General features: G+C 34.6%; 1 protein-coding gene across 5 annotated transcripts in view; it reads left to right on the forward strand.

Annotated features, from left to right (window-relative positions):
- The first annotated feature begins 1822 nt into the window (after nt 1-1822).
- Nucleotides 1823-11984, forward strand: part of LOC111407446 — a 15132-nt gene continuing 4970 nt past the window's right edge. The window contains exons 1-12 of one of the 5 annotated variants that reach the window (XM_023036919.1): nt 1823-1841; nt 2337-2508; nt 2733-2936; nt 3016-3197; nt 4414-4540; nt 4614-4811; nt 5472-6320; nt 6408-6518; nt 9263-9336; nt 9667-9718; nt 9816-9893; nt 9981-10024. In XM_023036919.1, coding sequence (XP_022892687.1) covers nt 2428-2508; nt 2733-2936; nt 3016-3197; nt 4414-4540; nt 4614-4811; nt 5472-6320; nt 6408-6518; nt 9263-9336; nt 9667-9718; nt 9816-9893; nt 9981-10024 — 2000 coding nt within the window. In that variant the 5' untranslated portion in view covers nt 1823-1841; nt 2337-2427. Of the gene's footprint in view, nt 1842-1987; nt 2272-2336; nt 2509-2732; nt 2937-3015; nt 3198-4413; nt 4541-4613; nt 4812-5471; nt 6321-6407; nt 6519-9262; nt 9337-9666; nt 9719-9815; nt 9894-9980; nt 10025-11984 lie in introns of those variants that run through there. The other 4 variants (XM_023036916.1, XM_023036918.1, XM_023036917.1 and 1 more) reach the window with 4 other exon arrangements.

Here is an 11984-nt window from a genome sequence, read left to right on the forward strand (position 1 = left end):
TTTCGTGACAACAGATAAATTCTCACTCTGTTTGAGCGAGTTGTCTTCAGAAGTTCTCTGAGATCGAAGGCTTGTTTGGCATTACTTTTTGAGAAATTAAAACTAGCTTTTGAGATTCAAAAGTTGCTTTTCTATTTGGCTAATTTTATGAAAGTGTTTCTTTTAGTTAGAAGAGTTTTTAGAGGAAATGGATTCTCTATGGTTTCTTTTAAAAAGACTTTCGAAATAGTGAACTCTTTTAGAAATTAGTTCTGATTAATGCTCATTATTTATTTTAAACAATGTTTTGGATGATGAAATTTTGAAAAAATGTGTGGTTAAAATGTAGAGAAAAATTTTAGATTTATATGTAGAATATTTTATTGTGTGAATGTATTGTTGAAAATGAATATATAGAATAAAGAGTTCTGAAATAATAGTTGTCAAAAAGAGGTTTAGTTTCTAAACAAAGATTGAAGTAGTTTCCTTACGAAGCGAAAGTAAACTTCGCTTGGGCCAAACTCCTTACCGTTAAATGAATGAGCGTCCATCTGCTCCAGATAAAATATAGCCCTTGTTTGACAACCATTATAAAATATTTTTGAGAGAAAATGAGTTTTGAATAGTGATGTTTTGGAGAATATGTGGTGAAAAAATAAGAATAATTTTTGAGTACATGTACAGAATATTTTGTTTTGAGAATGTATTGTTGAAATTAGTTTAAGAAAAAAGAATTTTGTAAAAATAGTTGTCAAGCAGGGCAAAGGTTGATACAACATTTTCAAATTTTTGAGTCAACGACTAGCAAATATCAAATTTTTATGTATGTTAGGATTTTACATTATAAATTAGTGTCATGAAGGATAAAATCTGTCCTTCCGAATATCTATAGAAGTCGATTTTTCACCTCTAACTAATACTATCTGTATTATTTCTCAATAATCATGCAGCCTGTTTTTTCAACATCCAAACTTCACGAGTGATTCATATTAGATTAAATAGCAGTAGATCATTCATGCATTGTCTGTATTATTCATTATGGCACAATTCTCAAATACGCTAAAAAGTTCACTAATTCTAAACTTATTTTTAAAATTTTTTTAATTCTCAAAATACTGTTTTCTAATTTTTTAGTTTCATTTAATCTTTTTCCTTACATTTCGTAACGCATTGTATTACATTTTATACAACTCGTTTCCGATGCCACTATCATTTACTGTAACAACAATCATGATATACTTATATTTGTGATGACATTATGTGATGTGATTGATAATCTGATTATTTTTTTGAATAACAATTATTTAAATCAATGATCATACAATGTCAACAATATTGTACAAATAACATTATCCTTATAACAAATTGTTTTACCTTTATAACACTCAAACCACTTGCAAGATACCTTGTTATGCTATCATTGTCATAATCACTTGTAACTTACACTTGTTGTTAACAACCACCGTCACCACTAGCGACCACCTCCCCGAACCCAAGAAACACCACCTTTGTAGTTGCCATTAGATATGAGCCGCATCACCATCATCAGATTAGCGCCACTGTCAGAATATTTCCCTACCACGACATGCCCGTCCTCCATCTTCTTGAGTGAAAAGGTTAGGCACCCTAAATGCCAACTACAACTCCCACGCCTCCCACGACAAATCAAGCTAACAACCCCCATCGTTTGCATTTTCTCAAATCCACAAATAAAAGAACAACAAAATTAAAGATAAGAGAATTATTATAGGCGAAAGAGTGCATGTCTCAAAACTTCTTAGAAGAATTTTGCAGTTGCTTCCATCATCAATGTCAACAGGATTCACCATGTGGATGAGATTCACAATGGCAAAGATGTTTGGGTAGGTTTTAGGTGGGGTTGGGGATTTTAGAATTTCTATAGTAATTTGAGAAATTAAAATTTTAGAATTTTGAAACTTATATCCGTTGGCATAATTTTATTTATTCGTTATTCAAATATAATTCTTTAATTGGTTGAATCCAAACAATACTGGGCAATTCATCATTATTCGAACTTTATCCTTGAATTGGTGGACCTTTTTTTCAGCTTTCAACTGTCCCTAGATTGCCATGTTAGACAGGTCATAGCTAGTCGAATTGGCATGTCCAAAGCACATATATATTCATACAAACACACACACAAGGAAAGGAGAATGATCTTCTGTTATACACTTCCCCCACTTGGCTTTACTGCCAACAGCCTGTTGGTTCGTTTCTGGGTTTTGCTACTAATACTATTCTAGGTTTCCTTACAAAATGGAGCAAATTATTGTAAATTTCTTTCCATCCAATTCTATATTTTCGTCTTTGACATCTATTGTTTCGATGGTCCCCAGGTTTTTTAATTGAAACTAAAAGTTTTCAATTTTTCTGCGAAGCGATTTGATAATTTTATCCCCAAAATCGATATCGAATTCCGATAAACCGATGGAAGAACAGCTGAAGGCTGCTGGGAACAGGCTTCTTCAGCCCCCGGATTCTCTTGGTGAACTCCTGCCTTTACTTGACGTAAGCCCTAAAAATAGTCTTTTCGATTTTATGATGCGCACAGTAATCGATTTCTTATTTTTGTTTAAAGATTTTTTTTTTTTTATTTGGTTGAATGATTAACTGAAGCCTGATACTAAAAAGTTATTTATCAGTTCACATATTTACAAAGTGGAAGAAAGTGTCGGTATTATTCTGTTTGATGGCCTTTTATAATCTTTTCTCCTCTCTCTTTTTGTTTCTAGCAAATTGAGGATCTTCTCTCAAAAGTGGAGCAGTCGCCTGTGAAATCCATCCAAACTGCTCTTTCTCCACTAATGAAGGCATTGGTTGCGGATGAGCTTTTGAAGCATTCAGATATTGATGTAGAAGTTGCAGTTGCGTCTTGCATAAGTGAAATTACTAGAATTACTGCTCCAGATGCTCCATATGATGATGAGAAAATGAAGGTGCCGATACTTCCACTAGCATTCTCTTTTTCGCCTCTTGTTGGCTGTCTGTATAACAATTCATTTGGCTATAATGCAGGATATCTTTCAATTGGTCGTATCATCTTTTGAACATTTATCTGACCAATCCAGCAGATCGTATGCCAAGAGGACCATAATACTTGAAACTGTGTCCAAAGTGAGGTCCTGCATCATCATGTTGGATCTAGAATGTGATCAATTGATAACTGAGATGTTTCACCATTTCCTTAAAGCCATCAGGTAGGATTTCTTATGAATTTCTGCTTTGTAGTTCGTATCCTGCTGTTGTCAATGTAATGCCCTTATTTTAAAATTTTATCTCTTCTTTTGTCATGGATTACTTTAATATTTGAACCCAAGTCAGAATGGCAGATATACGCTGTCTTTATCCTCTTCAATGTTTATAATGATATATGGTTCCAAGTTTTTGAATTCTAAGTTATCCCAGAATTAGAAAAAATTCTCAAGCTTTGCTTTGCTTTTTTTCGTTATCAAAATAGAACGAGGTGGAGATTCTTATGCTTTTGATTCATTCGTGTCTTTTTCTTTTTTGAGAAGTGCATTCTTTTTTAATCTGTAGCCTCTAGTTCACATCTTAACATTTATTTACTTTGATGCATGTATCACTGGCAAATTTTGAGGACGCTTAGCTATGTTACTTGGCCATGCTGTATATAAAAATATACACCCCGTATTGGCTGTCTATGCTTGCTTAAAATTACAATATTGCTTATAATTGGTTAAAACCTTGTTGATACATTGGATTATTCTTGTTTTAAATTTTTCTCTTGGAAAGAACTTGTACATCTTTACTAACCTTTCTTCCATACGTTATCTCTAAAAAGTGAATCAGCCATTTGGGAAAATTTTTGATATATAATTTGTCATTTTATGCATTTCCAGATGAAGAGAAGATGGATACATTTTGTAGGCAAACTGTTATAAAACATAAATTGATGGTTTCCTTATCTTTAATCCATCAATTTATTGAAGTTTTGGGATATATGTGTTGAAGAACTCTTACTAAGAACAATGAAGATAATGATCGAAACGTGCATTTATATGGAAATCATATGAAAAGAATAATTATTGAAATTTCAACATATGCCATTTTGTAGCTATCTCAGGGTGAAATAAATGACACCTTATGACATTTAAATCATCAGTTAAATTTTTTTTATTACATGCATATGTGGTGTTGCATTGGTTAATTGCCTTGAGCCCTTTTTTTGAACTGGCTTGTTTGAATAAAAATATTGGTTTGAAATGTGCATTAAGCTTGTCGTATTTTTATGTATTGGTGGAAGCAATATTGTCCTCCATTTCTATACCTCATTTATATCATTAATTAACTTTTTATTTAAAAAAATATGTTTATCTTTACTTATGATATGTTCCAAAGAGATGGGCTTGTATTCTCTCTCTACTGCTGACATATTGCTTGTGGGGCTTCCAGAGATTATCATCCAGAGAATATCTTCACATCCATGGAGACAATTATGACTCTTTTATTAGATGAAAGTGAAGCTATCTCTCCAGAACTGCTTACCATCCTTTTGGCTAGTGTGAAAAGGAACAACGAGGTGAAATTTCCTGACTTTTTTCCTTTACTATTTTTAATCTATTTCTCATTGCTAATAAACATTCTGGTTCCAGGATTTTCTGCCAGTTGCGACAAAATTGGGGGAGAGAGTATTTGAGAGATGTGCAGTCAAGCTTAAACCTTACCTGATACGAAGTGTAAAATCTTTGGGGATTTCTTTGGATGATTATAGTGAGGTTGTCACTTCTGTGTTCCAAGGGACTGTTGGTACTGCCGGTCATATTAGTGACAGTACCTGTGTCGACCAGTCGGTATACTTTCTTTTATTTACAACTAAATGTTGTTTTTGCCAATGGTGTAATTATTATTAGCATGGACACAACTGTTTCTTTCTTGACATTCTTCAGTCCAGCTTCAACTTGTTCTTCTCACGCAACAGTATGATCCTAGTGCTTCATTCTATACCTTCTTCCCTTTTCTGATTTTTGCTTACATAACTCTCCACATTGCTTTATTTTGTTTATTAGAAATAGAAGCTGTTGTAGGATTTTATTGCACTGTATTCTATTAATGATTGTGGTACACTTGCTTAAGTGCCGAGAAGCATGTCATTTTTGTGGCAGTTGAAAGTTGTTTGTTTTGGCATTGCTGAAGATTTTGACCTGTATGGTTACTCATACTATTTATGACAATCATTTGTTATGGGACTTTTACAAGTCATGGAACAAAAAGTACTAGCCTGTATAGAATGGGAATTTGATAGTCTTGCATTCCCTGCTTTTAGGTTCTCAAGTTATTTTACTATCTTCTCTGGTTCTTCTCTGAACTGCTGGCAGTTTATCTATTAAATTCTGTAATAGGGATAATGTAGATCAATTGGTTGATTGAAAAGCTATGCGAAAGCGTACTATTGATGGATAGAGCTGGAAATACTATTAAAAGTGATCATTTGCACCTCGTTGTATGAGCAGGTGGCAGTAGATGTTACTGGAGGGACAAGTCTTGAAGAAGAAAATGCTGATGCCAAAATATTACCCAAGTCAATTTTGAGCAACGGTGTCAATGAGACTGGTAATGAAGTAATTTTGATTGATGCAGATTTTAAAAAGGTAGGACCTGTTGATGCTAAATTGACATCCGAGACCGAGTCTGACGATTTGGCTGCTCAAAAACCAATTAATTCAGAATCTAATCCAGAGCTAGCTGCTGAGCAAAGAGGAAAAAAACCTAGCTCTTCAAATAATTCAACTGAAATTTCTGGTATTGGCGACAATGAAAAAGGAGTGGAGCAACTACCAGTTCACCTAGACATTCGAGGCAAAGATGTGGTAACTGCTGTGGCAGAAAAACCATTGGATAAAGTAAAAGAGACCAGGATTAAGCTTACTTTGTCTAAAGCATCTGAAAGAAAAGATGTAAATGTTGCATCTCCATCTGCAACTGGCATTCTTCTAGATGAGAGTCATCCGGAGAAGGCTGGTCGGCCAAAAAAGAAAGAGAGTTTGGTTAAGAATAAGATAGCATCTAAGAAGGCATCTGATGGAGCAAGTGATTCAGAAACGAAGAAGCACAGGCGATTTGGAAAACAAGAGCCTGCTGAGATTCCTGAGAATCAAGTGTTCGCCGAGGAAGATGCATGTGAAGATGGTGGCACCACAATTCAGTCAGAAGCAAACTTGCCAAATCAGACAGATGTGAAATTGGATGCTAATAATAAAATGAAGGCTGGATCCTCATCAAAGAATGAAGGTGACAATAAGCACGGGCATGTAAGAGTAGATAAAGATAAATTGAAATCCTCTGCCAGAGATGATGCCAAAGTAATTCAGATTTACTCTAATATACTTCTGTTGATCACTGGATTATTTAGTTCTTCTAATGCTATTCTTTGTCATCCTTTCTAATAGGACACGTTTGCTTCTCCGAGGTCTCCAAAAAAATTAACTAATGCTGAAAGCAATCGGGAAGAAACCCCAAGAACGAATACCAAGGGAAAGGGTGCTCCAGGCGCGGACAAAGTAAGTACTTGCCTACCATTGATAGGACTCATTTCGTCAACTACTAGGCATTATGTTACATTATTTGTTTGGCTGTTTGCACGTTCAAAATCTTATTCCATCTTTTATTCAGCTTCCTAATGTACCACACTTCTATTTTAATTTTTCACTAGTTAATTTCGTTTCCTCTTGCACTAGATGATGGATGCCTATAATGCCTGAACAAGGCATCACTATTAGCAAATGACTAACACTGAGGGTTAGCAAGAGAACCATCCAGTTCTCATACCTAGTTAGGCAATTATATTAGCCAATATTTTTGCAAATGATTAGATGGGTTATTAGTTTCGTAAATTTAGATGCGTTATTAGTTTCTAAAATTCTCTCTTCTTTCTCTTGGGATCAACAATGATCAATTGCTTCATCTTATATTTTTCTTTTCTAACTTGTTTCCACAGAAATAATTCTGGATTTGAGTTTTCTTTGGCATTTGGTCTATAACGCAATGTTTGTCTTTTACAAACTGTTATATATACAATCTGTTTCTTAAAACTTATCTTTTCTTTCTCCTTGGTTTTACGGTGATTAGTTGGTTCATTTTGTATTTATTCATCTCCAACTCGTTAACAAGTTACGGAGTTAAGTTCTTTCTCCTGGTTTTTATAGTGATTAGTTGCTTCAATTTTGTATTTGTTCATCTCCAACTCGTTAACATCAAACAAGTTATGAAATTGAGTTCTCTTTGGCATATTGTCAACAATGTACCATTCCAGTTGCTACCTCTTACCTCCAATTTCAAATTTAACAAACTCCAGAACTATGAAGGAGTTTTCAGATAGTAGCACACAGACGCATTAAATAAAATACATTCTTTTGAAGAGTGGCTAAATATTGTGTCAAGACAGTACTACTAGCACCAACGAAATAAAAATATTCATGTATCAAAAAGTACATATAGTAGATATAAAACACTTTCAGGGCATTGTTCCTCGTGTCAGATATTAAAAAGATCTAGGCTATGTTGTGGAATTTTAGAAACTTGCAAGAGCACAAATATGTTGGAATACAAAAAAAGTAAGCAACGGAGAATCAAAACGAAACAATTATCAATTCAAACTTCAATCAAGAAATAACTAAACTAACTTCTAACTATAAGAAATACATGATATTTAAGATAAAAGAACATTCAATTTAATTAGTCCCAGAAAGAACGAATTATAAACATTCAAGTGCATATATTGAGTTAAAATAAGAAAAAGATAATCACATAGTTAATCTAAGTTTCATCATCTACTAGTCAATTAAAATGTGATAATAAAATAGAAGACGTAAAATAGATAGATACGACCGCAGATGAAGAATCTTGAATAGCGTTTGAGCCGTACGGATCTTTTTCTTCACCTCTGTGTCTGTTACCTTCTTTCTGCATTTTTATTTCTGTCCCTGTCCCCACGCCTGTATCCTCTCTGTTCGTGTGTGTATTAACCTTTTATAATTGCATGGTTGCTGAGTCGCTGCCCTAATTTTGCTTCTTTCACTTGTTTCCAATTGCACATGAACATCATTGCTGATTTTCTGCCTAAGGGAACCTGCTCCTTTCTTTTAGTTTCTTTTTTCATGCTTTTGTACCATTTTTTAGCTATTTCTTTGAAAGCGGTGCACGTGCACAAGTCTCAAAATTCATTGAATCAATTTGTTTCCTTTCAAGGTCAACCAAATAAGGGAAATTTGCACTCTTCGTCCCCAGCAAATGAGTGATATGATCTTGGTCCAGCTCAATTCTCGTCTCATGGGTTAGACCCTCTTTTGTCTTCTTTTCTTGTGCCTTTTAAACACTTCCATCTCATCACCTTCTATTTTTGATCTAGTCCAAACAAATGACATTAATTATTCTATTTATTTGGTAAAAGTTAACTAACAAAATTAAGATTGATAATTAATATATGCTCTAAAAGCTTTATCATGTGGTGTATCAATCGCGTGTCTGAAGTGTGTCGGGGATGCGTCGCTCACTTGCCAGAAATTTAGAATAGTATATGAAGCACACAGCACTTGGCATGTCAGAGGTGCCGAAGCCCGTTCGAGTCCAATACATGTCTGACACTGTTGCACCAATACTCCCTCTAGCATTATCTGTATTAGCAGTTTCATAACTTAGTGTCACTGGCAGCTGCATTTGGAACATTTTTGGAGGTAAATGGAAGTGAATCTGGGTAATTCACCCCCAACAAGCTATAATGCATGCCAAACAGCTAGTTGGTAAGAAACTTGGGGGAATATTGTAATTCACCCCCAACAAGCTATAATGCATGCCAAACAGCTAGTTGGTAAGATACTTGGGGGAATATTTGCCAAAAAGTAGATGCGACACTGATTAAGCAATAAACCTACAGATGCAGATGTAGTTATTTTAGATCTGTCAATAGATATAGCAATAAACCGCAAGGCATGGAGAATAAGGATTTATGTAGACAGCCCCATACATATAGGGAATAAGACTTCATTTATTGTTTCTGTCTTAAATTTATACTTTGGTTGATCCCTGTTTTGTATTGGACTTATCATGTGAGTCTGAAAGAAATGGTGCTCAATTGCCTTGCTTTTTTATTGGATGCCCCTAAAGGATCATTTATTCTTGGCCTTCTAGAGCAACACAAAGTTGTAGGACAGGTAGAGCCAATTTTCGTGCAGATAAGTTGCATCCCTTGACATGAGATTTTGGTTTGTTTCTGTATATATCTAATTAGTCTGATGTATCATATCAGGCATCCGGGACAATAGAGTTCGGTGAGAACTTGGTTGGTTCGAAAGTTAAAGTCTGGTGGCCCAAAGATCGCATGTAAGTGCTTTTCTTACATTTCTCGTATCATGTAGTTAATAATGTGAGGCTCTCACATTTTATCGATTTCTCCGCTGCCTTTCTTTCTCCTTTTGCTTCAAGATTAAGATGCTCTTCACTTGGCTTTGTCAGATTGAGGTTGTGCCTTTGTTGTTTTCACTAAAAAGAAAATTATCAGACTGTGTACTTGCAAATTAATAATCTTAAAAATTTCAATTTTCAAGCATTTCAACTGCCTGCTAGATTCTTAGGGTTTTTCTTGCCCAGCCCAGTAATAATGGAAGAAATGTCATCTGCTTGTGATTGGTAATGATGCTTCATTAATTTCAGGTTTTATGATGGTATTATTGATTCTTTTGATTCTGTCAAAAAGAAGCACAAGGTCAGTGTAATCTGCCAGGTTTTGCATTTTAATAGCTTTTATTTCTTTTCACGCGAAGTTTTTTTCGATTATGAATTGTTGCTTTCATCTTTTATAGATATTGTACAATGATGGAGATGAAGAGAGATTAAATCTCAGAAAAGAACGGTGGGAATTCATTGATAATAGTTCAGTGGTAGGTTCGGCAAGTACCTTTTTCAATTTATTGCAGTACCTTGTGTGCATCGCTCTTGTATATCTTTGCTAACAATTTTGTTGGCAGGGGCAACCAGTTGAATGTGCAAGTACTGATACTCCCTCTGAAACGTAAGTGTTGTATGTGACCCTCCACACTTTTCATTCTTGTCACTGAAGCTGTTCAGAATTGCCTGATTTCATTTGACTGTGAAAGTTGAAATATTAAGATAACTGTTCAAAGTTATTGTTAATTGAATCTAGATGGAGCTTATGCAGTTTGTTTTTTCTTGTCCATGCCTTCTTTTCCTGAATAGCAGATTACCCTCAAGCATCGTTATGGCTTCATCTAAGTTTGTATGAAATGCAGATGAGTAACCCTATACTTGTAATAAAAGGGGACATTGTAACATTGGTCCCAACCTATTTACTTAGTACCGAAGAGGTCCCCAATCTATTATTTTTGACATTAAAGTCCAAACTTATTATATTTGTAGCACTGTTGCCCTCAATGGACATACTGTCCAATTGACGGTAAAAAGGTCAACCTTTTGTCTGAAAGATCATTCTACCCTTATTCTTAGTTAACAGAAAAGCAATAAGAATGAAAACAATTTGAAAATAGGTAAACCAAAAGAATAGAAAGAGAGTTTCGTCATCCCCACCAGCCTCTGCAACCAGAAAAAACCCAAAGATCCTAAAGGAACAGAGCCCAAACAGCAAGAGACATGGAAGGAAAGAATTTTCTCAAAAATGTCCCATGAAATTTAGAAAGTGCTGGAGGACATACATAAATGAGAACAGACCTCGTTTTTGACGCTTCATATTTTTGAGAGCGGTAACAACAGAAAAAACCTCACAGACCCATTTCTTTGATTTTAATATCGTTGCCATTATTGCAACTGTTTCTATCCTGTGTGTTTCCTAACGACTGGCCATTTTTCCATCTAACCCAGCCTATCTCCAACCTCGACTTGTTCCTCCCCAATCCATCTCACTGTTCTGGCTGCGGCCTCGGCTCAATTCACTGAAAACATCTGTTCAATTCCATTCAATCCAACTAAAAAATGAACCAGAATCATAAGGAAAATTGAGTTGTGTTATATCTCACCTGATATGTGCATATTTAATACATATGGGTTAGAAAAATAATGCCATTAAACTAAAAGGTTTGTACAAAAAGGATAGAGCAATTATATGCGTCATATTATCTGTAGACGTAGAAGACGCAATCTTTTAGTTATATTGAAAATGTCCTGTTTTCAGAGAGAAAAAATATATCAGGAGTTTCAAATCCGGAAGGAGGTGGGTGGGGGTGAGGTGAAGGGGGTGGTTGAGTGGGGCTGCTGGCTTTCTTTGGCGTAAAGTTGAAGGAGAAATTTCTGCCAGCAATGGGAAGAGGGTGCAGTTGAGGTGGGATGGGTAGAAGGCAGTAATGGTCCTAATGGAGGTGGTTAGAAGGTTGGAAGAGATGAATGTAACTCTTTTGTCATTTTGGTGGTTTGACTTTTTTGACCCTTAATAGATAGAACATGTGAGATTCACATGCGTATTTCATGGCATTTTGGACGGTTTCAGTTACTTGAGGACCGTGGTGCTACAAAAATGATAGGTTGGGACCTAAATGTCAAAAATGGTAATTGGCAAAAAAGGTCCTTACCTTTCAATGTTATTGTGCAAATCATCCTTACCTTTTATTTTTTGGTATTTTCACCCTTATTTTCACATTTCACTGCGCAAAAGGTCATTTTCATCTAATTTTTCAATAAAAAATGTAAAAAGATAAATATACCCTCCTATTTAAAGAAAAGAAAAATTAAAAAAAAATTGCAATTATACTCTTGAACTTTTAAAAAAAAATGCAAATAAGTCCAAATGAATTATTAAAAGGGTAATTAGCAAATTTTATCCTTATTTCACATTATATTGCGAAAATCATTATTTCCATCAATTTTTTCAATTAAAAGCTACAAAATGACGAATGTGCCATTTTATTTAAATAAAACAAAAATAAAGAACAAATTGCAATTACATTTCCAATTATTTATTTGGAATTTATTTGTACTTTTTTGAAAATTTTGGGAGTTTAGTT

Source organism: Olea europaea, chromosome 13 (assembly GCF_002742605.1).
Source record: "Olea europaea var. sylvestris chromosome 13, O_europaea_v1, whole genome shotgun sequence".
NCBI lineage: Eukaryota > Viridiplantae > Streptophyta > Magnoliopsida > Lamiales > Oleaceae > Olea > Olea europaea.